The 27,589-nt window shown below is 49.9% G+C and overlaps 1 protein-coding gene across 2 annotated transcripts in view; it reads left to right on the top strand.

Annotated features, from left to right (window-relative positions):
* The window catches only part of CHST15 (carbohydrate sulfotransferase 15), an 81,024-nt gene that overhangs the window by 38,553 nt on the left and 14,882 nt on the right, over window positions 1–27,589 (top strand). For both annotated transcript variants that reach the window (XM_055560282.1, XM_055560283.1), the window contains exons 2-5: window positions 6,273–7,319; window positions 7,940–8,279; window positions 10,142–10,288; window positions 13,540–13,696. In XM_055560282.1, the coding sequence (XP_055416257.1) occupies window positions 6,774–7,319; window positions 7,940–8,279; window positions 10,142–10,288; window positions 13,540–13,696 (1,190 nt within the window). In that variant the 5' untranslated portion in view covers window positions 6,273–6,773. The remainder of the gene's footprint in view (window positions 1–6,272; window positions 7,320–7,939; window positions 8,280–10,141; window positions 10,289–13,539; window positions 13,697–27,589) is intronic.

Here is a 27,589-nt window from a genome sequence, read left to right as displayed (position 1 = left end):
CCCTCTCTATTCCCAGAGGGCAGATGTAAATGTTCTACCTAAATGAAGCCATTTATTTAAATTCATCCCGATTTCTTTGGAAGTTTTGTACATCTTTCTTCTGCTATATCAGCTTATAGCTACAATTATTTAATAAGATTTTCCTAGGGTGAAATTGGATGCCCTTTATCGATCTTAACGCTGAGGGGGCATTCAATTACTTAATCTGAAGTGCTATATCTGGGTCTCTCGATTACAATTTTGTTATAAATGGCTTGCTAATGATGCTTGGGGTGCATAGGTTAATAGGGGCCATCTTAGCCAAGGCTGGGTAATTGAACGCTTTCTATTTTGGGACTGGTTATCTGATCTCTTACAGTGGTACTGGGTTCCCACGATTCCAGCCTGCACCCACAGGGCACAGCATTGAGCCCTGGCTGGAGGGCGATCTCACTGAAATGCATGCCTGCGGACTCTGGTTTAATACCCGAATGGGAGAGCCAGGGGTCCTGGCTAATCGGAGTTCACTGGCACCAAAACGGGGACATTCCAGACAGGTGAAGTGGATATCCATTGCTTATTTCTTAAGAAAGAATAACCTGAGTGTTAGGTTTCGGAATGACTGTTCTTGGTGTATAGAAAATCTCAACACAGGAAAAAAAAACAGCAATCCATTTTCCTTTCAGTCTAGGTGCATGAGTTCCCAGCTATATGTATTTTAAAGATCCTTTTGAAAGAATCCAGAGTGTGCCTCCCTCTTTGTGTGTGGATGGATCCCAGCCTTCCAGGCCTTCCAGAGTCTGGTCCCTGCCTTTTCTCCCATCTGTTTCCCACCCCCTTCTTGCCCCATAATCCATAGATCTGCTCTCCTGATGGTCCCCATGGCTTTGCTCTTCAGCTTCCCTTCTTTGCGGGATCTTTACTTCCCTGGTCCCTACATGACTGGCTTCCTTCTCATCAGTCAGATGAATCCACCTGAAATAGGTCTTCCCTGGCCATCCTCTCCACTTTACTTCCCCTTCTTCTAAGGCAGCAGTTCTCCCTGGGGATGAAGGCCAGGGATGCTACTAAACATCCTACAGTGCTCAGAACAGGCCCCCACAACAAACCATCATCCGGCCCTGGTGCGGCACAGGGAGCCCCTGTTCTAAGGGTGTCATTGTTTTCCCCCTTTGTGTTTTCTTCCAACATCTAAGACGATGTTACTCATTTGTGACTTTTTAAATTATCTATTGTCCTGCTATTCCCCTAACTCCAGGTGGAATATAAGTTCCAGGTGAGGCAAAGGTCTCCCTATTATGGTTACTGCACTTGGACGAGGGTGGTCTGGAAACCTCAAACTCCAGGTCCTGTTCACAGCAATGCACTCACTAGTCATATGGTCGTTGTTTTTAATTAAGTATTTTACATACTATATGCTGGTCAGATGTTTCGATAAAACATGTAAATGTAACAAACATTTTTTTTTTCTCAAAGAGAGTCTCCCTGGGGGATTTTGCCACACTGGCAAAATCTTCAACTCTCTAGACACCAGCTGGGTGTCCTGCAATTCAGTTGAATTCTTCTAGTAACTCCCTGGAATTAGCACAACTTTCACGGGTTAAGGGCTCAGTCCTCTGAGACTGGAGCTTCCCTGGTGGCTCAGCGGTAAAGAATCCTCTTGCACTGCTGGAGACTCGGGTTCGATCTCTGGGTCGGGAAGATTCCCTGGGGAAGGAAGTGGCAAGCCACTCCAGCATTCTTGCCTGGGAAATCCATGGACAGAGGAGGCTGGTGGGCCCCAGTTTGTGGAGTCGCGAGAATCGGATGCACCCTAGTGACTAAACCACCACCACCACCTCTGAGACGGCCCCTGCTTCAGACCTGAGTCACGAGTCTCAGGTCCCCAGGCTACCCACACTTCTGTTTTAACGGCTGCAGGGTCAGAGGTTCCTACAGTCCTTTCTCAAGTTCCTTAAGTTGAATCATGCACGGTACTCAGAAAAGCACCTTCCTTACTATTATGGGTTCGTTACAAAGGAGACAATACAAGAACAGCCAAATGGAGGAGATGTACAGAGTGAGCCTCGGGGAGGGTCATGGACCTTCCAGGCCCTCTCTGCATACGCCACCCTCCCAGCACCTCCATGGGCTCTCCAATCAGAAAACTCTCGGAATCCTGTCATTTAGAGGGTTTTTATAGAGGGCCTGCAGCTCATGGGGTCGCAAAGAGTCAGACATGACTTAGAGAATGAACAACAATAACATCATGTAGGCACAAGTGAGTAAATCATTGGCCATTGGGGATTAACTCAGTCACCAACCCCTTCCCCTTCCCTGGAGGCTGGAGAAGCAGGGCTGAGAGTTCCAAGCTTCCAAGTTTTTCCTGCTACCAGTCCCATCCTGAAGCTGTCTGGGCCCCCTCTCCCCCGCCAAGAGTCACCTCACTAACATAAGCTGAGGTGTGGTTGAAAGGGGCTTGTTACAAATGGCAAAAGGTATTGTCCGTGTCACCCCTCTCACCCAGGATGGTCCAAGGGTTTTAGAAGCGCCGTGTCAGGAACTGAGACAAAGACCAGGTATTTCTTTAGTGTGACATCACACCCACATCATGTCCTGGCTTCAGGCCCCCAAACCTGGCCGTGCTGGCTTCCCTGGTGGCTCAGATGGTAAAGGATCTGTCTGTAATGCAGGAGATCTGGGTCTGATCCCTGGGTCTGGAAGATCCCCTGGAGAAAGAAATGGCAGCCCACTCCGTATTCTTGCTTGGAGAATCCCATGGACAGAGGAGCCTGGTGGGCTAGTCCACGGGGTCGCAAGGAGCCGAACACAACCGGGCTACTGACACTTTCAGACCTGGACGTGCATCTTGGGCAGCGCCCAGTGCAGGGTCCTCCTTCGGGAGGGATCTGGAGAATTAAAGGGGGAAGGGATGAAGGAGTGAACTATAGGAGATAACATTGGATTTGAGTGTTTAGGCTCTGCAGGCCTCTGGAATTGTGTCGCCAGTTTTCTGCTCCCATTTTACGAAGTGAGACTTGGAGTGGGAGGTCTGGCTGGAGGGTGCAGCCGGCCCACGGGATAAATCCTCTGGGCTACTGTGTCCCAGGCCTCTCTGTTGAGACTGTCAGCTTCTCTGACTACTCAGGTCTATTTATTTATTGTGCTTGTCTTAGAAAACCTTTGTTCTTGTTGAGGAATGTTTTGCCCATTCTGGTGGGTCCACATTTTGTACGTTTTTGTCTTGGAGCTTCAAAGACCATGTTTTGGAAAAGATCTAATTAAGCCTCCTACAGCCAGAGAGACAGAAGTGTGCAAACTGGCTCCCCCCTGCGATGCTGGCTGGAATCTCATTTTAACCCCATTTGGCCTTGTCTTCGCCGTGTGAAAAATGTTTTCTTGGCTTAGTGACGGGGTTTCTGAGTAGGGGAGCTTGCCCTTTTGTTTCTTTGGTTTGGGAGAATTGTTTGTAGCAAGTGATGGTTCAGGGCTGGTTGAGCAAGTTGGAGGCAGAGGCCTGAGCCTTAAGGTTTCTGCCGAGTCCCTCCAAAAACTCTCAGGGATGAGGGGGTGGCGGAGCTTGAGATGTTGGCCTGGTTCCGGGCTGTTTGCTCCCACGACTCCCTCTCCTCTGTGCTTCTCAGAACTGCTCTGACCCCTATTTCAGCCTTTACTCACTAGCATTCCTCAAACTGCTTCCTTGAGACATCAGTTAGAATTCCATGGTCAATTATGTTTTGGAAATGTTGTGTATTATAGTCCTCTCTTATGGCTTCACAGTGAAAAGGTGAAGTCTGCTCTAAAGAAGTCTGTGTCATTTGGGCCATTCTACCTTTCCTCCAGGTAATTTAAGCCCTGAAGACCTATCGAACATGCAGAACATTTTGTGGAGGACATTTTAGGAATACTGTATGGTTATTTAATGGTTATCATGCTTTGATAAAACATAGGCCTTTCTGTCCAAGGGAAGGGGATGTTGCTGCTGGCAAGTTGATTGCTTGGCCTCTCCGCCAAAACGAGGGGGGCTTTATGCAGGGTTACTTAACACCAGCTTCCCCGGGGACAGTAAGGATTGTTGGAGGGTGTGTGTGTGTGTGTGTGTGTGCAGAGGCAGAAGTGAGTCTGCCACCTGTAGCTGATTCTCAGGTGCTAAGGAAAGACACTGTGATGGGATTGCCCATCTTTGATTCCACTTCAGACGTTCTTGGTATTCACTGACAATGAAAAACATAATAGTAAGAGTCATCGATGATGCTATCATTATTCATGTTATCTCTCCTTTATGGGATCTTAAACACCTGACCTGCCTCTTGAGAAATCTGTATGCAGGTCAGGAAGCAACAGTTAGAACTGGACATGAAACAACAGACTGGTTCCAAATAGGAAAAGGAGTACGTCAAGGCTGTATATTGTCACCCTGCTTATTTAACTTCTATGCAGAGTACATCATGAGAAATGCTGGGCTGGAAGAAGCACAAGCTGGAATCAAGATTGCTGGGAGAAATATCAATAACCTCAGATATGCAGATGACACCACCCTTATGGCAGGAAGTGAAGAGGAACTAAAAAGCCTCTTGATGAAGGTGAAAGAGGAGAGTGAAAAAGTTGGCTTAAAACTCAACATTCAGAAAACGAATATCATGGCATCTGGTCCCATCACTTCATGGGAAATAGATGGGGAAAGAGTGGAAACAGTGTCAGACTTTATTTTTGGGGGCTCCAAAATCATTGCAGATGGTGACTGCAGCCATGAAATTGAAATACGCTTACTCCTTGGAAGGAAAGTTATGACCAACCTAGATAGCATATTCAAAAGCAGAGACATTACTTTGCCAACAAAGGTCCGTCTAGTCAAGGCTATGGCTTTTCCAGTGGTCATGTATGGATGTGAGAGTTGGACTGTGAAGAAAGCTGAGCACCGAAGAATTGATGCCTTTGAACTGTGGTGTTGGAGAAGACTCTTGAGAGTCCCTTGGACTGCAAGGAGATCCAACCAGTCCATTCTGAAGGAGATCAGCCCTGGGATTTCTTTGGAAGGAATGATGCTAAAGCTGAAACTCCAGTACTTTGGCCACCTCATGCGAAGACTTGACTCATTGGAAAAGACTGATGCTGGGAGGGATTGGGGGCAGGAGGAGAAGGGGACGACAGAGGATGAGATGGCTGGATGGCATCACTGACTCGATGGACGTGGGTCTGAGTGAACTCCGGGAGTTGGTGATGGACAGGGAGGCCTGGCATACTTCGATTCATGGGGTTGCAAAGATTCGGACATGACTGAGCGACTGAACTGAACTGAACTGAAACATGTGTAGGCATTCTGCAAAGTCTTCACATGTATTAGCTGACTTAGTACTGTTACACACTTGAAAGGGACATACTTTCATCCTAATTTTACTGGTGAAGAAACCAGAGCTTAGAAAGGTTATGCTGCTGGCTCGAGGTCACACGGTTAGCTCATTAGCAATGTTCTACCACTGCTAGAAACCATATAGGTCTCTTTTTTTGCTGTTTTTACAATGTCTACAAAGAAGTGTCACTTGGGCAACAATACATTCTATAACTGCAGACTTCTATTAATGGATTTTTAAGAATCATGTTTTCCCAAGGATGATGAAAGTGAAAAATTGTTTCAGGGTCTGAAGTTTTCTGTTACTCGGGGGAGTATTGCATGTTGGATTTAATTGCTTAATAACTTAAAGTCAAATTTTTTTTAATATGATACATTCTACTGAAGGAGAGAATCATTTCAGTGTTTCTATATTTTCATTAATTTTTGCATCCTACACTGATAATAAATGTTAGCTCTAGGTTAAAAGACTATTAATGCTGTTAGGAGGGGAAAAATATTTTCTCTGCCTGCTCCCATCTTAACTATTCTCTTTGGATTTTTTTTTGTTGATTTAAAAGAGTTGTTATTTCAATTCATCCCTCAAATTCAGAGTGACTAACTGTGCATGAATCTAAGAATGATTCCAAGTTGGGAGCAAGGGTTCTAGTCACTTAGCTGTGTCCAGGCACAGACATTACAGAATATGTGGGTTGTGTGAAATAAGAGGTGTTTAATAAGGTGCTGGTGGAGCTGGTGTTGGGGTCACATTTGGTGGCAGAGACTGAACTCCAAAGCCAAACACCAAGGACCTGACACTTCTCCCTTCATCCTATATGATTTTCTGTAACTTGCTTGTGACCTAGCCAGCGTGGCTGAAACTTAGAAGTGGAAAAGAAGCAGGAACTTCTCTCCTTGGAAGGTGTTCCCAGGGTGATTGCTGTCATCATCTAATGTAATAAAACCTCTTTTCTTTGTTGTTTAGGTAATCTGACATCTTGAGGATTTTGTTCCCCATGAAGAGGAGACATTTCAAAGGAACTTTAGGATGTGAAAGAAGAAATCTCCATGGACTCTGCGTGGATGGTGTGTCTGTCCATCTCTCATTGAGGCCATGAGATCTTCTAATCCCTTGGGTGTTTCCATGTTCTCCAGCAAGAACACTTCCACTTCATTTGGTGCCATGGGAAAAACCTGAAGGTCAGGAAGAATTGCTCCTGACCTTGTGGCTTTTTCCAGGATTACAGAACATGACAGTTGGACATCATTCATGTTATCTTTCAGAGGCAAACCAAAGAACGTGATCCCTCATTCTCTGGTGTTTTGGCACCTGCTCATTTTTACTCTTGTTTCTGTTGCTTGTGCCTTCTGATCATCTTATGTGATCACTGAGCCATCCTCCAAGTTTCACAGCACGACTTGCAGGCATCTGGACTCCTCAGAGGCTCGCCCATGGCTCAGTGGGCCAGCATCCAGGGGCATTATCATGAGGCACTGCATTAATTGCTGCATCCAACTGTCGCCTGACGACGTACAGACACAGCAGGTCAGCTGCCGAGGAGGCTCCCATCACGGTCGCCAGGAGTGCCCAGTGTGCAAAGCAGAAAACAAAATTGTGTTTCGAGTGGACGGTAAGCAAATGAACTTGCTGGCTGTTCTCGAAGTGAGGGCTGATGGGAATGAGAGCTGGGGTGGGTTTTTGCGCTTCAAGAAGGGGAAGCGATGCAGCCTCATTTTTGGATTGATAATAATGACGTTGGTGATGGCTTCTTACATCCTTTCTGGGGTCCACCAAGAACTTCTGATCTCATCGCCTTTCCATTACGGAGCCTTCCCCAGCAATCCCAGCTTGATGGAGGGTGAAAATCCAAGTGACGCAAAAGAGCATCATCACCAATCCTCTGTAAATAATATTTCATATGTGAAGGACTATCCAAGCATTAAGTTAATTATCAACAGCATCACATCCAGGATTGAGTTCACCACCAGACAGCTCCCAGACGTAGAAGATCTCAAGAAGCAGGAATTGCACGTGAGTAGCCCGATGCTCATCTCCGTTGACTGATTTTAAAAAATGGCTGCTTCCTTTCCTATCATCACCTTTGGCAAGAAAGTGACCAAAAATTTCCCAAGTGTAATAGTGGTAATTTGACAGCCTTATGGATGAGGGTTCACTGAAAGGGCTGTCTATGCTGTTAATGCCAACAAGGGAACTCTGTATTAAATGGCACAGCTAAAACAGTTGAAGGAACTCCCCCTTTCTAATAATTCCTTTCTGTGATATTTTGCTTGAAAGGTGGCCCTGGCAGTTAAAATTACTTTTGTAGATTACTCTCTAGTCTGCCCTAAATCAGTGTTTGTCTCTAATGGCCACTTAAATATACAACTATATAGTCGTGTGTGTGTGTAAGATAAATCATGGTAGAATGGATTTTGATGGAACTTGTATTTTCATTCTCTTCATATTTTATTTTTATTGGGGTTTTAGGAAAAGCATGGTCATTGTTTACCAAGTTTACTTTTAGTATTTAGTCATCCAATAATACTTCCCATGAGAACGTTGTAATAAGCCTCAGTGTAGGATCATATTGAGGACAGAGTGTGTTTTTCCCTCTCAGTGTGTCTCTCCGTTTTTGTCTCTTTCTGTTGCAGATGTTTTCCGTCATCCCGCACAAATTTCTTCCCAACAGTAAGAGCCCCTGTTGGTACGAGGAATTCACGGGCAGGAACACCACCGACCCCTACCTGACCAACTCCTACGTACTCTACTCCAAGCGCTTCCGCTCCACCTTCGACACGCTGCGCAAGGCTTTCTGGGGCCACCTATCCCACGTGCACGGCAAGCACTTCCGCCTCCGCTGCCTGCCGCACTTCTACATCATTGGGCAGCCCAAGTGCGGCACCACCGACCTCTACGACCGCCTGCGGCTGCACCCAGAAGTCAAGTTCTCTGCCATCAAGGAACCGCATTGGTGGACCCGGAAGCGCTTCGGTGCGTGCCGCCATGTCCCCACGGCAAGGGTGCTTCAGGCGCCTTCACCCGGTCACTCCTTCCGGGGTCAGGGGTCAGGGTTGGAGTGGGAGCCCTGAGACTGACCTGAGCGGGGCATTCTGGGAGGTTCCAGGAGGGAGGCAGGTGGGGAAATGAGAAAACACGCTGAGAGGCGGAAATCAGAGAGTTCTGTGGTTAAGAGATCCTCAGGCAGACACCCAGCAGGACTGAGTACCCAGCTCCTGATCACCTGGTGAGCATTTATACAGTGCCGGCAGTGTGCAAGGCCAGCGAAAGGGTGCCGGATGGGCACTCTTCTTGTCCTGAAGGGCCTTGGGACATGCATCATCCAGGTGGACGTTTGTTGGGGCCTGTCCGTTCCCAGCTCACAGCTCGGTGCTGTTCCTGCTGGAGCCCCCACACCCACACCCCTGCTGGGAGGAGGCAGGAGAAAGAAAGGTGCTGTGTCTGGCTAGGTTTCAGCTTCCTACTGGAGCATCCCAGGACCTGAGCCTGTCACTGAGCTGCTTCCTGCCTCTTCTCTGACCTGCCTGCCCCTTGGGCCTCAGAGGGTCAGAATGAAAGCCCCATGAAGGTAATTCTGGGCCACCCTGCTCATAGCACCCCTTTCCCAGAAGGTTGACGGTAGCCACCACCCCATGACTCCTGCAGGCTGGTTTCTGCTCCACCCACCCCTGAGCCAGCCCGAGCCACTCCCTCGGCCCCCAGGGTCACTGTTTCCTCTCCTCAGCCTTTTCCCTTCTTCCAGGAGACATTTGGACACTGGAGCTAAGGGATGACAAATGCCAAAGTCTGGGTGAGCCTGGAGGGCAGTTTCCGTGGAAAAGACCTAGGTTGCTTGGAAAGGAATTTTGAAAGCTTTTTTTAGTACAACCTAAGTTGAGATCAACTCTTAGTGTGTTTCTGACAAACGTTTGACTTAATCCTTTTGATGTTCCTCCCAAAGTGAACAGAAGTGTAAATATGTCTTTTGTGGTTTGGCAGCGGCAGCTGTGGAAGCCAGAGTTTCTGTGCTCATCTTTAGGGGGCCCTCCCCTACAGAACTCACTGTCTTTCCCTGTGAAAACCAGGTTCCTGCTGGTCAAGGGGAAAGTCATGGGGGCATGCAGCCTCTGGAGTCTGGTGTCCGGTATCACCTTGAACCTCTTGCTGTTTTGCCTGTGGATACTCTCTCTCCACTTTCCATTAACCTTGGTGGCTGTGGTTTGGGGCAGTGTGTTGTCAATACATTTTCAAGGAAAATTTACCCACCTCTCAGGCAAGGGACAATTTAGGCTGCGTGTGGCTGATGCCAGAATCACTCAGGTGTCCATCCAGGGACCATCAGTTCTCCTTATTGTTTGGAGAAATGGATAGACTTCCTGATGGAAAAGAACCTTGGGAAGGTGCTGGGGAGCCCTGACAAAAAAAAAAGATGCATCTGAGCTTCAGAGGATATGGCCCCTCTGATGGGAGGTGTTTTCTTGTGATTCATCATGTGTATTCTGATGCCACTGCTGCCCCGCCCCTGGGGGACCTCATCTGGTGCCCGTGTTAACCAGCCCCAACCTCTCTGGCCCTCCAAGTAGACCCGATTATAGTTCTTGAACAGGCGTGCCATCCTTTCAGGGGCTACTGTGCACTCGAGTGGTGGTGTGTTCCACCCCTCAAAGTGCACACGGCTCAAAAGAGGGTGGCCGGTTTGCAGACATCCCTCCGCCTCTTGTAGCTCATGGGGTCAAACCTTTGCTGCTGCAGCGGGGCCCTCAGACCTTTCCATCCATTTGTGGTTACTCCCTGGAGGCCACCAGCCCGGCGTGGCAGCTTTGTCCTCAGTAACCCCTGCTTCCTGGTTCTTGTAGGAATCGTCCGCCTGAGGGATGGGCTGCGGGACCGCTATCCGGTGGAAGACTACCTGGACCTCTTTGACCTGGCCGCACACCAGATTCATCAAGGACTGCAGGCCAGCGCTGCGAAGGAGCCGAGCAAGATGAATAGAATCATTATCGGTATGGCTTCCGTGGAGCTCCTGCCCTGGGCCAGGCCGGGCTTCACTGCACCTGCAAGCATTTGCATGACATTTGCCCTCAGCTCCTGAGTGTCTATTTCCCCAGTGACTCCCCCACCTCTCTCCCCCTGTGTAAAATGTTCATATTGTTTGTGCAGTTTTCCATAAGCAAAAACGTTTAGTAGACTCTCTAGTTCCGTGGAGACTCAAGTGCACCTGAAATGGCTTTTTTAAAATGTTGCTGTTTTTTGCTTTTATTAAAGTTAAGCTTGCATACTGGATTTCTTTTCATGATACGCCCATCTGAGTAAGTTTGGACGGGGGATCATGAATGCAAAATGAACCAATTAGTCATCGGTTTAATTCTTGTGGCCTTTGTACTCCCTGGCCTCTGGGACCCTGTGAAGATGGAGGCGGCCTCTCCTGAAATAGACACATCCCTCGTGCATCGTGTGTGACTGATTGCTGTTGGAAAAGCTTCAGTCTTGTTAGCCTAATGCCTTTAGACATTCAAAATGAGGTGGTTTGATTAGCAATCATTTTTTTTTTTAATTCACAAGGATGTTTTATAAAAAACATATCTGTTCACGCTCTCTATTGGCTTCAGCCTAAAAGACATTTATCCACTTACACCTCTGAGAGAGAGAAATCAAATGACATATTTTTCTTAAATTGGTTACCTGAGGCAGCGATCTATTTTTTCGTTTTAAATCTATTATATTTTGATTCTCTGAATTCGGTTACACTATCAGTAACTAAGAAGAATTGTAATCAACCATCTGAAAGACGGCTGTTTGCTTATGTGTCCCATGTCCAAGGGGACAGACTTACCTGCTGAAGCTCTGATTTATTTATTTTTAATTCGAAGAACTCGAGTCCTGGAAGCCAGATGAGAGCATACCCTCTTACTCAGTCCGAACTGGGTACTAGCTGTTTTCTTGCAGCCATGAGTTAACACCCAAATTACAAATCTTAACTAATATTTGACTGCGGCTCAAACATACTGTGGGCTTCCCTGGTGGCTCAGTTGGTAAAGAAACTGCCTGCAGTGCGGGAGACCCTGGTTTGATCCCTGGGTCAGGAAGATCCCCTGGAGAAGGAAATGGCAACCCACTTCAGTATTCTTGCCTGGAAAATCCTATGGACAGAGAAGTCTGGCAGGCTACAGTCCATGGGGTCACAAGAGTTGGACACGACTTAGTGACTAAGCCGCCACCACCCTTACCATATGCCTCTGGGAAAATCTCATGTTCTTGTGAAAGAGCTAAAAATCTATACATCCTAGGGTTGGGAAATAGAGCCTAAGCTAATGAATAAAAAAAGGAAGGCTTTAGTTTGGTTTTCTCATTTTATTTACTTCTAGATTTAGAAATGAAAACTAAAGAATATATCTGTATTCTGATGTTTACCTGAAGCAGAGTTTGTGGAGTTTTATGGTAGATGGAAAGCTGGCATCTAGCCCGGGCTGTGCCACCAGCGAGCTCTGTGCCATGAGACAAGTTGGTCTTTGTGTTCCTGAACTCAGTCTACTCATCTGCAAAATGGGTTTGTTGGACCAGATCAGTTCTGGGTTCCTCCCAACCCTGAAACTCTGCTTCAGCTTCTTCTGGTTAGATCCCTGGAAGAAGCATACTGGTCTTTCTTCATCTTGGCCAATGGATCATAGAGGGCCCTTTCTCGGTGGTCTGGGCTAATGGCTGGAGTCAGGAAGGACTCCAGTGACTGGGTTCTCTGGGCTGGGGATCAATACATGTGGAAAGGCTGCTGCCTTCTCTCAGGGCTCTCAAGCTCCCCTGCTCTGCCCTGTCAAAGTGCTCAAGTGAAGCTCTGATGGTTTATTGAATTATTGATCCTCCCCTATGTTGTAAGGTTTGAGACTAAAGGGGATTGTCTGTCTTGTTTCTGTCATCTATCTATAGTGCCAAGCACAGTGCTGGGCACAGTTTAGACACCAAATCAGAGCTTTCTGCATGGATGGATGAAGGATGGGTGAATGATGGATGGAGGATGAATGAAAGATGGATGGGTAGATGGACAGACAGATAAATGGACAAGCATAGAACCAGTTCATTTATGAGACTGAGAAAATTTGTGCCAACTTAGTTCTAGGTACTTTCCTTGTCCTAATATTCTCTTATTCATTGTGAGTAGAATTTTCAAAGGACTTCAGATTGGCTTGTTTTTTTTCTGTGTTCTAGGGTATTACCTCTTAAAAAAAATAGAAAGAAAGAAAGATCAGAATAGAAATACTCACCTGGACCTGATTGCACATCCAACAGAATAAATAGGAGCCTGCTAACTCTCCGCATAACTGTGATGTGCTCATCAGTGATCAAAGAGACTCAGTCTTCAGGCTCAGATTTTGCCTGAATAGTGACTTTGAGATGTGTCATATAGTCCCGTGTACGATGTCGGGAAATCAAATGTATAATTAATTGATTTATTTGCCTTTCTTTCTGAATCTCTGAAGACTATTCTTAAAAAAAAAAAAAAGGAACCAGTTCAAGTCTATGAGATAGAAATGCTGAAAGGTCTGTGTGTTGGCCTCACGCCTGGCCTAGAATGTGCTTAACTGACCTCATCATGCTTCAGTCATGCAGACCGTGATCAAACGGGCTAGAACCAGCTTCCCGTTCACCCAGCCAGCACTGAGTGAATCCCAGCTGTGTGCCAGGCCATGGGGTGGGTGGGCACGGAGGACCAAGGTCCCATGAGCCTTCCTGCAAAGCCTCCCTCTTCGAGTGTGCTTGGGGACTGACCCTTGTGATTTCAAGGGAAGATTGATGCGGATTGCCCGCAGTTTCCTAATGAGAGTCAGTTTGCCCAAACTCCTCCTTCACCCCTGATGCCTTTTGAAGGAAACCATCTAATATATTCTCAGCGGGCCCTTAAAATGCCTCGGAGCTGTGCGCCGTAGGCAAAGTTAAACATCGTGAAATTGGGAGGCCAGATGCTCATAGAGGTTTTTCTGTCACATCCTGGAGAGAGGAGCTGGGAGGAAGAGGGATGCTCAGTGTGGCTCAGATCACTTTCATCTCCAGATGGAGGTCCTTGCGGGGAGGGGGTGACGGTGTGGCAGAGGGCGGTCATCAGCCTCCTCTTCCCAGAGTCCGGTCTGCCCGCTTCCTGGACCAGCTCACCCGTGCACAGCTGTTTTAGACGGCATCACAGCCAGGTGTGGCCCCTAGTTCAGGCCGCTCTGCAGGAGCCCGTAATTCAGCCCCACTCACTCGCAGCGTTTTCTGTTTGCAGGCGAGGCCAGCGCCTCCACCATGTGGGACAACAATGCCTGGACGCTCTTCTATGACAACGGCACAGACGGCGAGCCTCCCTTTCTGACCCAGGACTTCATCCACGCCTTCCAGCCAGACGCAAAGCTGATTGTCATGCTCAGGGACCCTGTGGAGAGGTGAGCAGTGTATTCGTGGGTTTTTTTGTTTTGGGAAAAGAAAAGGCAGTTTTGAAGGCCAGTCTTCCTTCTCATCGCAGGCAAGATTTTGCTGCTGCTGCTTCTTTAAATAAACAGGCTTAACATGTGATGTTACTGCTATTTCTTATGTAAACGTTATTCTTGGGGCAATCTTCACTGCTTCTAAACAAACTGTGGATTGTTTCCTTAGCCATTCTGACCCTAGCCTGCGGGCCTTCAGCCTCTGCCTGGTCTGGCCTGGGGATGTGGAACTGCCCCTTGAGTGATGTCCAGGCGTGAGAAATGCCCTTGGAATCAGGGGTGTCGGATTTCTCTGTAGGGTTTAACTCCTATAGTTCTTTGTCCTCTGCCTTGATTGATGCCTTTATCCTGTCGGCTGTGAAAGTGCCAGCTGCACCTTTCCTGAGAGGAAGAACACGACAGAGCTGCTCTGTTGTGCAGTGTGGCGGCTGCTCAGTGTGGATGAGGCCAGGCTAGCGTGGTCCCGAACAGACTGGGTGAGGCTGGCAGGCCAGCACTGGGCCATGCTGACGTCATTGGCAATGGCTGTGTGCGTGGCAGAATCTTAGGGCTGCCAGGACTTAAAATCATTTAGTCCATCACGTCCCCTCTGGCCTGACCAGTACCCCTGCCCCAGAGACAAGAGGCTCCATTCTGGTCCAGGAGTTCCCATCCAGGACAACCCAGTTCCACTTAGACAGCCCTGTGAGAGCATCCTTCCTACATTGACCCCAAGTCTATCTTTTGGGAGTGTCTACACTTTGGACCCATTTTTTCCCCATAGAGCTACATAGATCAGGTCTAATCCTTCTAAATGGGAAAGCCTGCAAGATATAGAAGATGTTGTCAGGGCCCTGTGTCTTCTTTTCCTTTGGACTAAATGCCTCTTGTTATGGGTTATTATAGGGGCTTCCCAGCTGGCACTAGCGGTAAAGAACACGCCTGCCAATGCAGGAGACATGAGACACGGGTTCGATCCCTGGGTCAGGAAGATCCCCTGGAGGAGGGCATGGCAACCCACTCCAGTATTCTTGCCTGGAGAATCTCATGGACAGAGGAGCCTGGAGGGCTGCGTTCCATGGGGTCACAAATAGTTGGACAGGACTGAAGTGACTTAGCACACAGCACAAGGGTTGTTATGCCCCACGCCCCCACACACACCAAAGATGTGTGTGAACTTGACCCTGTTGGGAAATAGAATCTTTGCTGATGGACTCAGTTTAAGATGAGGTCACAGTGGAGGGGGGTGGGCCCTAACTCAGGAGCTGGTGTCCTTTTGGGAAGAGGAACTGTGGGGCCCGGGATCCACAGACACAGGGAGAAAGTTGAGTGAGAATGAGGCAGAGGTGTGATGCTCCCAAACCCCTGAGGACCGCCAGGGATGGCCAGGACTGAGGCCTGGAACAGACTCTCCTCGGAAGCCCCAGAGTGAACCAGCCCTGCTGACACCTGGACTTCAGACTGCGGGCTTTCAGAACTGTGAGAGAATAAATTCCTGCTGGAATAAGCCCCAAGTTGGCAGTAATTCATTATTAGCAGTCCTAGGACACTAACCGGAGAAGGCAATGGCACCCCATTCCAGTACTCTTGCCTGGAAAATCCCATGGATGGAGGAGCCTGGTGGGCTGCAGTCCATGGGGTTGCTAAGAGTCGGACACGACTCAGCGACTTCACTTTCACTTTTCACTTGCATGCATTGGAGAAGGAAATGGCAACCCACTCCAGTGTTCTTGCCTGGAGAATCCCAGGGAGACTAGTGGGCTGCCGTCTATGGGGTCGTGCAGAGTCAGACACGACTGAAGCGACTTAGCAGCAGCAGGACACTTAACACACCCCTGGTTCCTTCCTTGGATGGCAGACACTCTTGGCCCTGTAGCCTTGTGAATGATAATCGTTTAAAAAACACCTATAATCTCCCACCCAGATAATCGATATTTTTATTTTGGTTTGTTTTCTTCCAAGCTAATACTCATCTATGCAGATAAGTGTTGTGTGTATGTGTATATATGTGTGTGTGTGTGTGTGTGTGTGTGTGTACAGCTGTGTGAATATACAGTCTCACATCTTGCTTCTTTCGTTTCGAACTCTTGGCTTACCTCTGCGGGCCCCATGTGGGTCTTGGAGTGGCCTCTGTGCCCTGCAGTGATCTGGTCAGAGAGCTGGATGGCCCCTGCCCCATCCCCACCCCTGCAGCCCTGTGGGGGCCATCTGGATGCTGCAGATGGTTCCACTCTGCCCGCTGCACCTCCTCCAGCCTCGGGAGTCCCTCCACGCTGGTCCCGAGGCTGCCCTGACCTCGGGGCAGCTCGCCATGTCCTGCCTGCCGCTTCCCACACATCGGGAGACAGGAATTCGGCCCGTCTGCTCAGGGAGTGGGCTGGCACCCCCCCAGCTTGAGAACAGTTGACCCAAACCAGTGGTGCTCTCCTGTGTACATGATTACATAACCGTCAGCCTTGAAAGGCCCGGTGACTAAGTGACCCCGCGCTGCCCGCAGAGGTGTTTCCACAGCTGCTCCCCCAGGCCACCCCCGCTGCGGCTCACAAGCCTGGAACATTCTCTCGGAAAGAGGGGGGTAGCTCACTGCTTGGCCAGTGTCTTCCCGTCACATCTCCCTGTTCCTCATTCTGAAGAAGGTCACCTGCCTCGACTCGAGGGCCGAGAAGGTGAGACTCCGGCTCTGTCGCCCTCGGGGCACAGAAACGGGAGCCTGGGGGACGGGCTGCTCACGCCAGCTGCAGGCAGACAGGTGTGGGTGTTGCGGTCTGTAGTTTAGCCAGGGCGGGGAGGGAGGGGTAAGTGTGGCACCCAAGAGGGAAGGAGCAGCTAGTGGAGAGTGCAGAGACAGGCCTTTCTGGAAGAGCTGAGGCCAGGCGGAGTTTTGAGGGCTGAGTAAGAGTTTGCCACGTAAGGAGCCAGGGACATGGTCAAGGGGAAGCAGCGTTCTGGGTGGGGAGGATGGAGAGTGCAAAGGGGAGGACTGCATGTTCTCTCAGAGAGCGGAGCCAGCTTCCGTGGGCGCATTCCTCTCCCCACAGCTCTCATTCCACCTCTGGGGACACAGGAACGTGAAGACAAGCTTTGGACAGCAAGGGCCGTCACACTGCCCAGGTTCAGACACTGAACCAGGGGCCAGGCCTGCCCACCTCACCTCTCAGACCTCAGCCCATAGTTCCTCTTTTAGTAGGTGGCCATCCCAAGGAGTCTTGTCTCTTTTTTTTTAAAGAACAAGTGCTCTGTTTATACGGGAAACTGAAAGTTCTTGCCTTCCTGCCACTCACTTAACAGAAGGAGTTCATCAGTTACAATGTTCACTGATTCCCAGTCACATGCTGGGCACTCCTCTTGGTGCTGAGCAGGCACACATAGACGCCTGCCCTCCAGGAGCTGCACTTTGTCAGGAATGCGAGGCACTGATCCTCACGCACGCTGATGGTGCGGAGGAGGGCAGGATGCCATGGCAACACACAGCCTCCTCAGGAAGCTGACCCTGCCGAGGGGCTGCCTACTGCATTTCTCATCAACTGCTGTGTCACAGATCACCCAGCAACCCGGCAGCCAAAGACAGCACACTTAACTGTCTCGCACTGTCTTCCATGGGGCAGAACCCTGCACGGATCTGCTCTCCCAACGCCGTCGTCAAGGTGTCACCAGGGCAGGGTCTCATCCGAAGGCTCGGTAGGGGAAGGATCTGCTTTCGAGCTCATGAAGTTGTTGGCAGAATTCAGTTCCCCAAGAAGTGTGGGAAGAGGGCCACGGTTCTTTGCTGGCCATTGGCTAGAGGCTGCCCTCAGTACCTTGCCACTGGGCCACCCTGTCATCAGAAGCTGCTTGCTCCATCAGAGCCTGCAAAGGAGCAAGCTGCTGCCAAGTTGGGAGCCTCCATCTTTTGTCATCTGAGCACAGAGTGACAGCCTATCACCTTTGCCATATTCTCTAGATGAGAAGCAAGTCACGTGGTCCAGGACACAGGCAAGGGGAGGGGATTGCAGGGAATGAATCCCAGGGTGAGGAGAGGATCCCCGAGACCATCTTAGAAGTTACCTACTTCTCTGTGCTGCTCTCTCGCTCCTCTGGGAAACCACGCCCTTACCGCCGGAAAGAGAGGCGGCGCCGGCACCGCACCATGTGTAGGGGCGGCGAGCCCACGTGCGCAGGGCAGTGTGTGCGTGTGTGCATCTTCTGTGGGGGTTACTGACAGCAGCAGCTGTTCCATTGCTTATTAAACGTTGATAAAGGATGGAACAATAGGAATTTCTTCTTTTTTGAGCCCCGTAACTCATGGCCTGTCTGAAATGGCTGGCTCATTTCCCATCGCCACCAGAAAGGATGATAAATACTGGGTGTTTAGGTCACTCTTGAAGAAACAAACAGTTGGAGCCCGAGTTCCCATTAGTCTTAACTGGGTCCCGGGCTATCAGCCACTTAAGCCATTCCGTGACCTTGTACTTCTGCAAGTGGGAGATTCCCTGAGTTTCTCCCTGCCCGTGGGATTGGACCGAATTTTTCTTTCCTTGTACAAATAGGCTCAGAGAGGAGTGGAGAAAACCTTCATTTCTAGTTTAAATTCACGTTTAGCCTTTATGTCTATAATTGATCAAAGGCAGAGGGTTTGAAAATGTTGGAATTGTAAACAAAATCAAATCAACCACTTTAAAGCTTCTGGAGAAGCAAGCCCATTTATCTTTCTGGCGAGGAAGAGAGAATAGTGGAATGTGGATGGGATGGTTCTTTAGGGCCAAAGGGCCAGCCGAGAATTCCTGTTGCAAGTTTCTCTACATAAGAGATAATGACAATTTAAAATTCAAGTTTCTCGGCTAAATCGTCCCAGTTAATTAAAAAGAAGCCAACAATTACAAGCAGGGTTTTCCGTCATTTAGTTCAATTCTTAAGTAAGACTTCTTTTCAACACTGCCCACATTGGCCGCCTGCCTGTTCATTTGTGAGACAGTTGCTGGAATTTGACTCAGTGCAGAGGTGGTTACAGTCCGCAAGAAATGCAGAAAATGGCTGGGAGGTGCCCACCCCTTTGACATACTTTGTTCCAGGGATGCTTGGAGAGTGGTCCTGCACTCTCCATCATTCATGGACTTCACCATCCCTGTATCTTGGGCTTGATTTTTTGGGTGGTCTTCCCACAGTGCATGGTAACGACCACCTCAGGAGTCTTTGGTTTTCACGTTTTATGGAGAGAGGTCAAGGCAGAAGGAGAAGTCAGCTCCATAAAGGGTAGAACTTGATTTTGACCCCAGTGCCTTGAGACCCAGTATCTTGTCCCCAAAGCCGTGGAACCTGGGGAGTTATTTTCTTCATGGCTTTTATGAACTGATTTTCTTAACAATCCACTGGGCTGGTTAAATAAATTACTCTCTTCATGGCGATAAGCTAGGAATGGAAGGAATGAGGCTGCTAATGAAATGAATCTATTTATGTGCAGTTTTTCATTCGGACAGAGAGTGATGAGCAGGAGGGAACCTTTCGACTGGAACCTTGAACCTTTCATGAATGTCGTTCCATCTCCAGAGTGGCCATTGGGGTGTGTGGATGGTGAACAGGGACCCAGGATCATTGTGATAGGGACGCAGCCTCAGGGACCAGAGGGTCTGTATTTGAACCCCATCTTTGCGGCTCTCTGGCTATGTGACCTTCAGCAGGTTATTCAACCTCTCTATGCCTTCTTTCTTCCTCATTGATGAAGTGAGGGGACATAGTCCTATATCTGGGGCTTCTATGGTGGCTCAGACGGTAAAGAATCTGCCTGCAATGCAGGAGACCCAGGTTCCATCCCTGGGTCGAGAAGATGCCCTGGAGAAGGAAATGGCTACCAAGTCTGGTATTCTTGCCTGGAGAATTACATGGACTAGAGGAGATGGGCAGATTACAGTCCATAGGTTTGCCTAGAGTCGCACATGACTGAGCAAGTAACACTTTGACTTTCAGTCGCCGATCTTGGGGTGTGAGGATGAAGTGACTTAATATGTGTAGTGTGTTTAAAAGTGCTGGGCAAATGGTAACTATTATATACTTATTAGTTACTATTATTAAGCCATAAGAGTAGCAGGTAATAATAACAATAGCCAGACCAAGCGCTCAAATACTCAGCGAAATGTTTATCTAGCCCTCTTGATATGCTAGATGCACTGCATATGCTGGAGAGCCAAGTCCTTCCCGTCTGCCCTCCTGGAGTCTTCTCCAGTGGGGAGGTGGCAACCTAGCACTCACTGATCACTTTCTTTAGCCTGGTTCAGTGCTAAGTCCTTTTCAGTCTTTGCCTCCTGTGAACTTTGCAAGCAGGTGAGAGGGCTGTCTTGACATGTCACAGCTAATGTGTGTGGGCTCAGTGGGGATAAGTCACCTATCAGCTGTCACCTGGTTAATAAGTGGCCGGACTGGGATTTGATCCCATGTCACTTGGCTTGAGGGGCCAAGCTTTTCATCTCTGTCATAGGTCAGTTACTGGGAGGCCGACTGTACAGCAGAGGGTACAGGAAGTTTATCAGTTTATCAGACACGATCAGTTGCGTCTGACTCTTTGTGACCCCATGGACTGCAGCACACCAGGCTGCCCTGTCCTTAACCATCTCCCAGAGCTTGCTTAAACTCATGTCCATTGAGTCAGTGATGCCATCCAACCATCTCATCCTCTGTCATCCCCTTCTCCTCCCGCCTTCAATCTTTCCCAGCATCAGGGTCTTTTCAAATGAGCCAGCTCTTGGCATCAGATGGCCAAAGTATTGGAGTTTCAGCTTCAGCATCTGTCCTTCCAATGAATATTCAGGACTGATTTCCTTTAGGATGGACTGGTTGGATCTCCTTGCAGTCCAAGGGACTCTCAAGAGTCTTATCCAACACCCTCAGCTCTCTTTAGAGTCCAACTCTGACATCCATACGTGACCACTGAAAAAACTATAGCCTTGACTAGACAGAACTTTGTTGGCAAAGTAATGTCTCTGCTTTTTAATATGCTGTCTAGGTTGGTCATAACTTTTCTTCCAAGGAACAAGTGTCTTTTTATTTCATGGCTGCAGTCACCATCTGCAGTGATTTTGGAGCACCCCCCCTCCCCCCCTACAAAATGAAGTTTACAGGGCGTGCTTTTGGGCCAGCCCCTGTGAGGGGCGACAGGGCAGGACCGACAGAGGGAGAGGTCACAACAGGGATCTCAGCCAACCACTTCCTCTAGGCATCTCCCATTCACTGGCCATTGGCTGTGTCTGCCCTGGGGAGGTGTAACCTTGGGTGGGGCAGGTGTTTCGGTGAAGGGACTGAACCTGTGAGCCATGAGCAGGATGGAGGCTCCCCACTTGGGCAGAGTTCTGTGATCAGTAAGGATGCCAGTCTGTGTAGATGCCTAAGCCTGGACTCAGCTCCTTCACTTGTGTCCACATGGGTAAGAGCAGGATCCTGACCCAGGGCGTGGACCAGCTTGTGGAACAGGGAGATGAGCCAGATTGACGCTTCTGAAATTGCCGTGCGCCCCCAGTAGTGATGAGCGTCTTTCTGGCGACTCAGCTGCTGCTAAAAACCTCGCACCAGCCCAGCTTCTCCAGGTCACTGGAAGCATTGACTGGTGCGCGGTAGACGTGTTCTCAGGCAGAACAGGAGCTCTGGCATTCCAAGGCTGAGGGATGTTTTCTCTATAGCAGATTTTGCATGAAGACTGAAAAGCAGGCCGTTCCCTAGCACTGACAGATTAATTTTTAATGTAAACGAGCTCAAAGGGAAATTAGAACTCCCTTGTGGGCAAGAGATGGAATCTGGTGGAGGGGGGCGTGGCGCTGAAATGTACAGGTCATGACAACCGCAGCATCGCGCACCCGCCACCTAAGGCCTCGCCCTCCTCCCTTTTCCCTCTTTAAGACCTTGGAGGTTTTGGAATCCCAGGCAGCAGTCTTGAGAAAGACTGTAGCGGAGTGTCCTAAGCCGCGGGTTAATTTCCTGGTGAATTTGGGCGTTCTGCTTCTCAGAAGCTGCCTGTCTGGGTGTCACTGACATACCTTGGTATGGGCCCTAACGCTGACACCAGGTCCCTTTGATCAGGCTGTGCTGTGAGCTGCCAGGGAAGGGAGAGGGAGCTGGCCGGCTCTGGGTCAGGGCCACAGGCCTCATCCTCTGAAGGCCGTTTGGGAGTGTCTGTCCAGGGAGGGATCTCATCTCGTTACTGGTGGGAGAAAAGCCATCGTGCTGAAAACCCCCATGTGTTTAACACTGTTTATTTTTTTGGGAAGTGTTTACAAAGTCATTGGCAGTCCTCAGTATTCCCACATGGACTGTTTGCAGAAGGAAGCTCTGTGTGCCGGTGACCATGGGGAAGAAGAGCCCGCTGTGTGTCTGTCTGCAGAGATTGGAAGGTGGTGGGGGCGTGGGGCGCCGACGCCAGGCTGCCAGGAGGAGTTGGGGGCCTCTCCGACCCAGGGTGTGGGGGCTGACGAGTGAGGGTGGCCTATATCCCGGACCAGCCAGCCTGTGTGGGGATGGTGGCCATTGCTCCGTGGTGGGGTCTCCCACATAGGGGTCCTGGCCTGGCTTTGCTGCTGCCGTAACCTGGGGGTTTTGGCGCCTGCCTTTTCTCTTTTCCCCTGGTCTCAGGGTCTCGGGCACATTTCCCGTGAAAGTGCTTTGTGAGCCACACGGGGCTTGTGGGTGGAGGGCTGCTGGCATGGCCTCCACCCACAGAGGTTCACCGAGGCCCTGCGACTGGATGTGCAGAGGGAATCAGAGCTGGGTCCAGAACGCTGCTCGTGTTCAAGGGGAAGAGAAGGCCCAGCCCGGGCAGCCCTGCTTCCCTATGGACCCTTTTTAGGCCCCAACCTAGTATGTTTTTCTCTGGCAGAAAGTGAGCTTCACCAGCATCGCACAACCTGGGTGACTCCAGAGGTTTTCTCCGAATAAGCTGGTCTGGCCAGTCCCGCTTCACTGTTCCTCATGATGGGATGTTCACGGTGCGTGAGTCAGCGGACAAAGGGCCTCCGTCTCAGCGATATTAAATGGCTATTTTTTTTTCCTCGTAGGAAAAGTATATATCATCGTTATTGATGCCACCATGTCAAAGGTTGGGAAGTTATCGATCAGAAATTTGGGTCTGGGTGCCAGCAAATGGACAGTAATGACGGGCTGCTCTGGCTGGCACTGTGGTCACCACGTGCATGAGACCCTCCAGGAGCCGCGGAACCCTGTGCTCTTATGGGAGGGTGGATTGGAAGACATGAGTGTGCCCACTCTCGGGGGCTGCCAGGGATGAACTGTGACCCTTCACATGTGTGTCGCTGGCTGGCACGCACTTCAGGGGCACAAAAGGGCCAGGGAGTGCTTGGCCCGAGGTAGGCCTGTCCAGGAGCTGTCGGTCAGCTGTCCACAGCTTTGGCATCTGCCTGGGGTCTTTCCGCCAAGCATGGCTCTCTGTGATGGCTGAGGGGTGAGCAGTAGTAAGCAGCTCCAGGCCTCTGACAGTCTGCACTTGGCTGGACGGACCTGACACCGAGGCTCCAGCTTCTGTGGGCCTTTCAGGCTTGGGGATCTGAGCGATTTGGGACCTGGGTCCCTCTGAGGACTGACCCGTGAAAACCAGCTCTCTCTTTGGGTGATGAAAATGTAGAATTAGATGGTGCTGGTGTTTGCACAAATTTGTGCATTTACCAAAAACTACTACATTGTTCGCTTGTTTAAAAGGGTACATTTTATGGGGTGTGGATCATCTCTCAATTTAAACATAGTATGAAAAAAATTCACAAAAGGAGGAGAAGCCAGCCGCAGGGGGTGGTCTCACTGTAGTAGTGACGTTTGAGCTGGAACCTGCGGAGTCTGCACCTAGAGGAAGGCCAGTCAACACGCTGTCATGGTCTCAGAGCTAAGTGGTAAACTGAAATGAGCTGTTTGCCGTGGCCAGTGAGTATCAGCTCATCCACGGGATGAGAGATCGGGAAGTAGGGACGGAGCCGTGAGGTACCTAGGCCTCTGTTGTGCTGTGATCTCCAGTTGCCGAGCGTGTTTTCTCCTCCTGGTCACGCCGGGTTTCACCCTGGGTGTCTGCTGCTGTGTTCCAGGTGTGATTGCGTTTCAGTCTCCTGTAACTTATTAAGTAGTTCTGTGACAGAACTGACTTTTGCTTGCAAATCACTCTGCACCTAAAACAACAGACTTCAAAACCAAAACCCCCAAATCATCACATGGCTAGTCCCCAACTCGGGCCAGTTGCCGATTTGCAGCTCTGTCCCTAAAGTGTGAGCCTGGGGCCAGGTCCTGTCGGGTCACTGGGCTTTGGAGTTGAGCAGGTCTGGGTTGTTTTGGACCCAGCCCTGGGGCCTCCTGGGCCCCGTGACCTTGGGAAGCTTTGCACGATTGGAGAGGACAGAGCGCATCCCAAAGGCTGGTTGTGAACAGGGAGGGAGATTGCACGTGTAGTTCTGAGCACAGGGCAGGCCTCAGTAGCCAGGTGCAGCCACGTAGCAGGTGGACACCAAGAGGATTCTGGGAGGCTAACCTATACAGCCCTGGAGTGAGCCTGGCTGGAGGAGAGGCCCAAGGGGTAGTGGCCACCCTTGTTTTCCTGACTATCAATACACCCAACTCTGCTCACCTGGGCTCAGAGGAGTGCCCTGCTGTTGTTGGATGAATTCAGCTGTGACCTTGGGGTAACCGTCCAGGTTTTGCATGGTGAGACCTGTGAGCTCACTGCTGGCCACTCCTTTGTCCCCCCTGGAAAGAGACATGGTTCTTTCCAGAGGTACCAGGTTCAGGGAGCCCCTGCTACCTCCACTCCTGTGCCTGTCTCCAGGAGTGCTGGGGTCCCGGGACCCCTGTCCTGCCCAGGAAAGACACCTCACACCCATGAGCAAGCTTACTGTCCCAGGGCCGCCCCAGCAGCCTTCTAAAATAACCATAGCACAGAAGGCCCGGAATGTCTTATATTTGGAATAGCTGTTGGAAACAGTTCTGGCCAAATGTAACACCCATCTGTTTGGGAGGGTCTGAGAGTCAGAAAATGAGGTGGTTCAGCAGGAGGGGGCTTGGCAGCACCAAAACTCAGGGCTGGGGGCTGGGATCAGGGTCAGCTGGCCCTCACTCGGCCTGGGAGGCCCTCACCCCTGCAGCCTGGACCACGCCTGTCACGCCAGATGGCCCCAGTTGGAGAAAGGTTTCCCCATATCAAACCCGGCTTTCTTCCTGAACCTCTACCCAGGGGTCAGTCCTTCAGGAGTCTGGGACCTGTCCCCTCCAAGCTCTGAATAGCCTTTTAGCCGTTGAAGCTGGCGTCCTTCCTGCTGAGTCTCGCTTCTTCAGATGAAGTGACTCCTTCCCCTTCGCTGTCTGGCACCCGGCCCTGAAGGCGAGTGGCCTCTGGGGCTCTCACCTGGCCGGGTGGTGCAGAGCAACACCCTCCCAACATTCTCAGTGCCATGCCTTTTTTAAAGCAGCCTGAGGTGCTTGCGTCCCTGCAACTCTGTGATGATTCATTATGCACTTATGTCAGCTAAACCCCTCGTGCAGTTTCCAGGTTGGCCTCTTTCCCCTACATCATCATTGCACAGTTGGTTTTTAAAGAGTAAAATATGGATATTTAGGTTTATTTTGTTACGCTTCCACTTGTTATTTGAGTGTGCCTGTAACCCAAGTGGGCTCTGGCTGCTCGCTGCTCAAAAGCCAATAAAGAGGCAAGGTTAGTGGAAAGGAAAGTTTATTTTGGATGCCGGCAACTGGGGTGGGGGGAGTGGATGCTTCTCCAAAGGCCCACTCCCCACCCCCTACTCCCTCCAATCAAGGGGTAGCTTTTATAGACGGAGGGAGGGAGGTACATGCAGGAACAGCACAGTCATCTCTGACAGTCATCTTGAAGTTGGTCATCAGTGATCTCACCAGCGTCATCTTGAATGTTTTAGGTACAGTTAATCTTCAGTTCCAGGGTCGGTTCGTTTCCATTTTCTTGAGGCCAGTTCTCAGAATTCCAGCAGCTTACGTCATGGTGACGGTGTGGTCATCATGTAGTTAACTTCTTCCACCTGGTGGGGGTTTCAGTATCTACATGACAGCTAGCAGCTAATATTAGCTAACCTGTTAGCTAATATTCAGCTAACAGCTCAGAATATTATCTACAGCCCTTGAGGAGGAACTGAAGGTCCTTGACTTAATGATTACATTGCTATTATCTAGTCTTGTTGAACTGTTTTCCTTTGTCTCTGCATTTTCTCACTTCTCTGATTAAACTTATTCTTTGGCTAACATTGTCCCACAGACAAAGGCAGGTGGAGGACATGGTCCATAGTGTCCTGCTCCGGTGTTTTGAGGTGCGTTTGGAGCCTTATTCTTGATATATCTGCTCTCCTTCTCAACATTTTTTGAATAGTCTTAATGCATCCAAGTGACTGGCACTCTTCCAAAATCATTAGCTGACTTTCTCCCCAGAGAGTAGTTGTGGGGAATCATGCACTCGTGTAAGTCACTTCAGTCGTGCCCAACTCTGTGCGACCCCGTGGACTGTAGCCCGCCAGGCTCCTCTGTCAGTGGGATTCTCCAGGCAACTGGAGCAGGTTGCCATGCCCTCCTCCAGGAGATCTTCGGACCCAAGGATGGACCCAAGGTCTGACTCCTGTGTCTCCTGCATTGGCAGACAGATTCTTGACCCACTAGCACCACCTAGGAAGCCCACCTGGGAAAATCATAGTATTTTTATCCAAGACAGTCTTACCCCTGATTCTTCAGGGGTACTCAGATAGTGCCCTCTGGGGAAGTAAGGGTCTTGTGTTGCTCGTCCTCCTTCTTATTTCTTTGTGGAGGAGCTGGCCACACGGCCATCATCCTCCTGCACATGCAGGTTACTCTTCGAGGGTCTCAGGGTGAGAGAGGTCCTGACAGAAATGACTCCTCAGGAATTTGGTTTCAGGACTATGTTAGTTTCTCGGAGGGCTCTTGTAACAAATCATCACAAATGCGCTGGCTTGAAAAAACAGACATTTATTCTCACTGTTCTAGAGGCCAGAGGTCGAAGTTAAGGTGGTGGTGGCGAGTTTAGCTCCTCCTGGAGGTTCTGAGGGAGGGTTCGTTCCACTGGTCTTCCAGCTTCCAGTGTCTTCTGCAGTCCTGGCATCCTTATCTTGTAGGTAACACTTCAGTTTCTGCCTCTGTCTTCATGTGGCCTCCTCCCCATGTGTCCATGTCCTTTCCCCTTACAGGGACGCCAGTCCTTGGATTTCGGGCCCACCATAAGCCCGAGACGTTCTCACCTGGAGGTCTTCACCATAATGACATCTGCAGAGACCTTATTCCTGAAATAAGATCCCATTCGCAGATAGGAGTTGGGCATCTTTCAGGACATCTGTAGACTCCAAACGGGCGCAGGGAGGTTCTCAGCTCAAATAGCGTGTGAAGGACTTGGTACAGACACGCATCTTGGCATGTGTGTGGGCTCCAGGGAAGCCCGCTGCCCACCCTGTGAGCAGATCCAGGGTCCCTGGGGGACTGAGGGGAAGGAGAAGTCTCCCCTCACCCTGCCGAGGAAGTGGGCCTGGCCTGGTGCTAAGGGCCATGAACCCACCTGATTCACAGCAGGTGGGGCCCTGAGCTCATTTCACTGCACCCCAGGCAGATGAAAATCAGCCTTCTCACTTGGTCGGGGCTGGGCTGGCGCGGCCGGACCTGAGGACGTGCCCCAGTTTGTCTGCTGGAGTTACTTCTGGATCTGTAAAGAATTGGATGGAGTCAGCAGATTCTTCATGAAGTTACTTTGTGTTTAAAATTAAGCCAGGTTTTAGAGACTCTTGTTTTATTTATGAGCCACCCGTCTACAAGAAACGTCATTACCACAAAATAAACTCGCTGTGGAAAGCCTGAGCCCAGGGTTGGGATTTTAGGTGGCAGTCGATGTGATAGCATTCCAGT

The sequence above is a fragment of the Bubalus kerabau genome, chromosome 22 (genome assembly GCF_029407905.1).
Source record: "Bubalus kerabau isolate K-KA32 ecotype Philippines breed swamp buffalo chromosome 22, PCC_UOA_SB_1v2, whole genome shotgun sequence".
NCBI classification, from domain to species: domain Eukaryota; kingdom Metazoa; phylum Chordata; class Mammalia; order Artiodactyla; family Bovidae; genus Bubalus; species Bubalus kerabau.
Note: the sequence above shows the minus strand (reverse complement) of the source record. Positions and strands in the feature narration are given on the sequence as shown.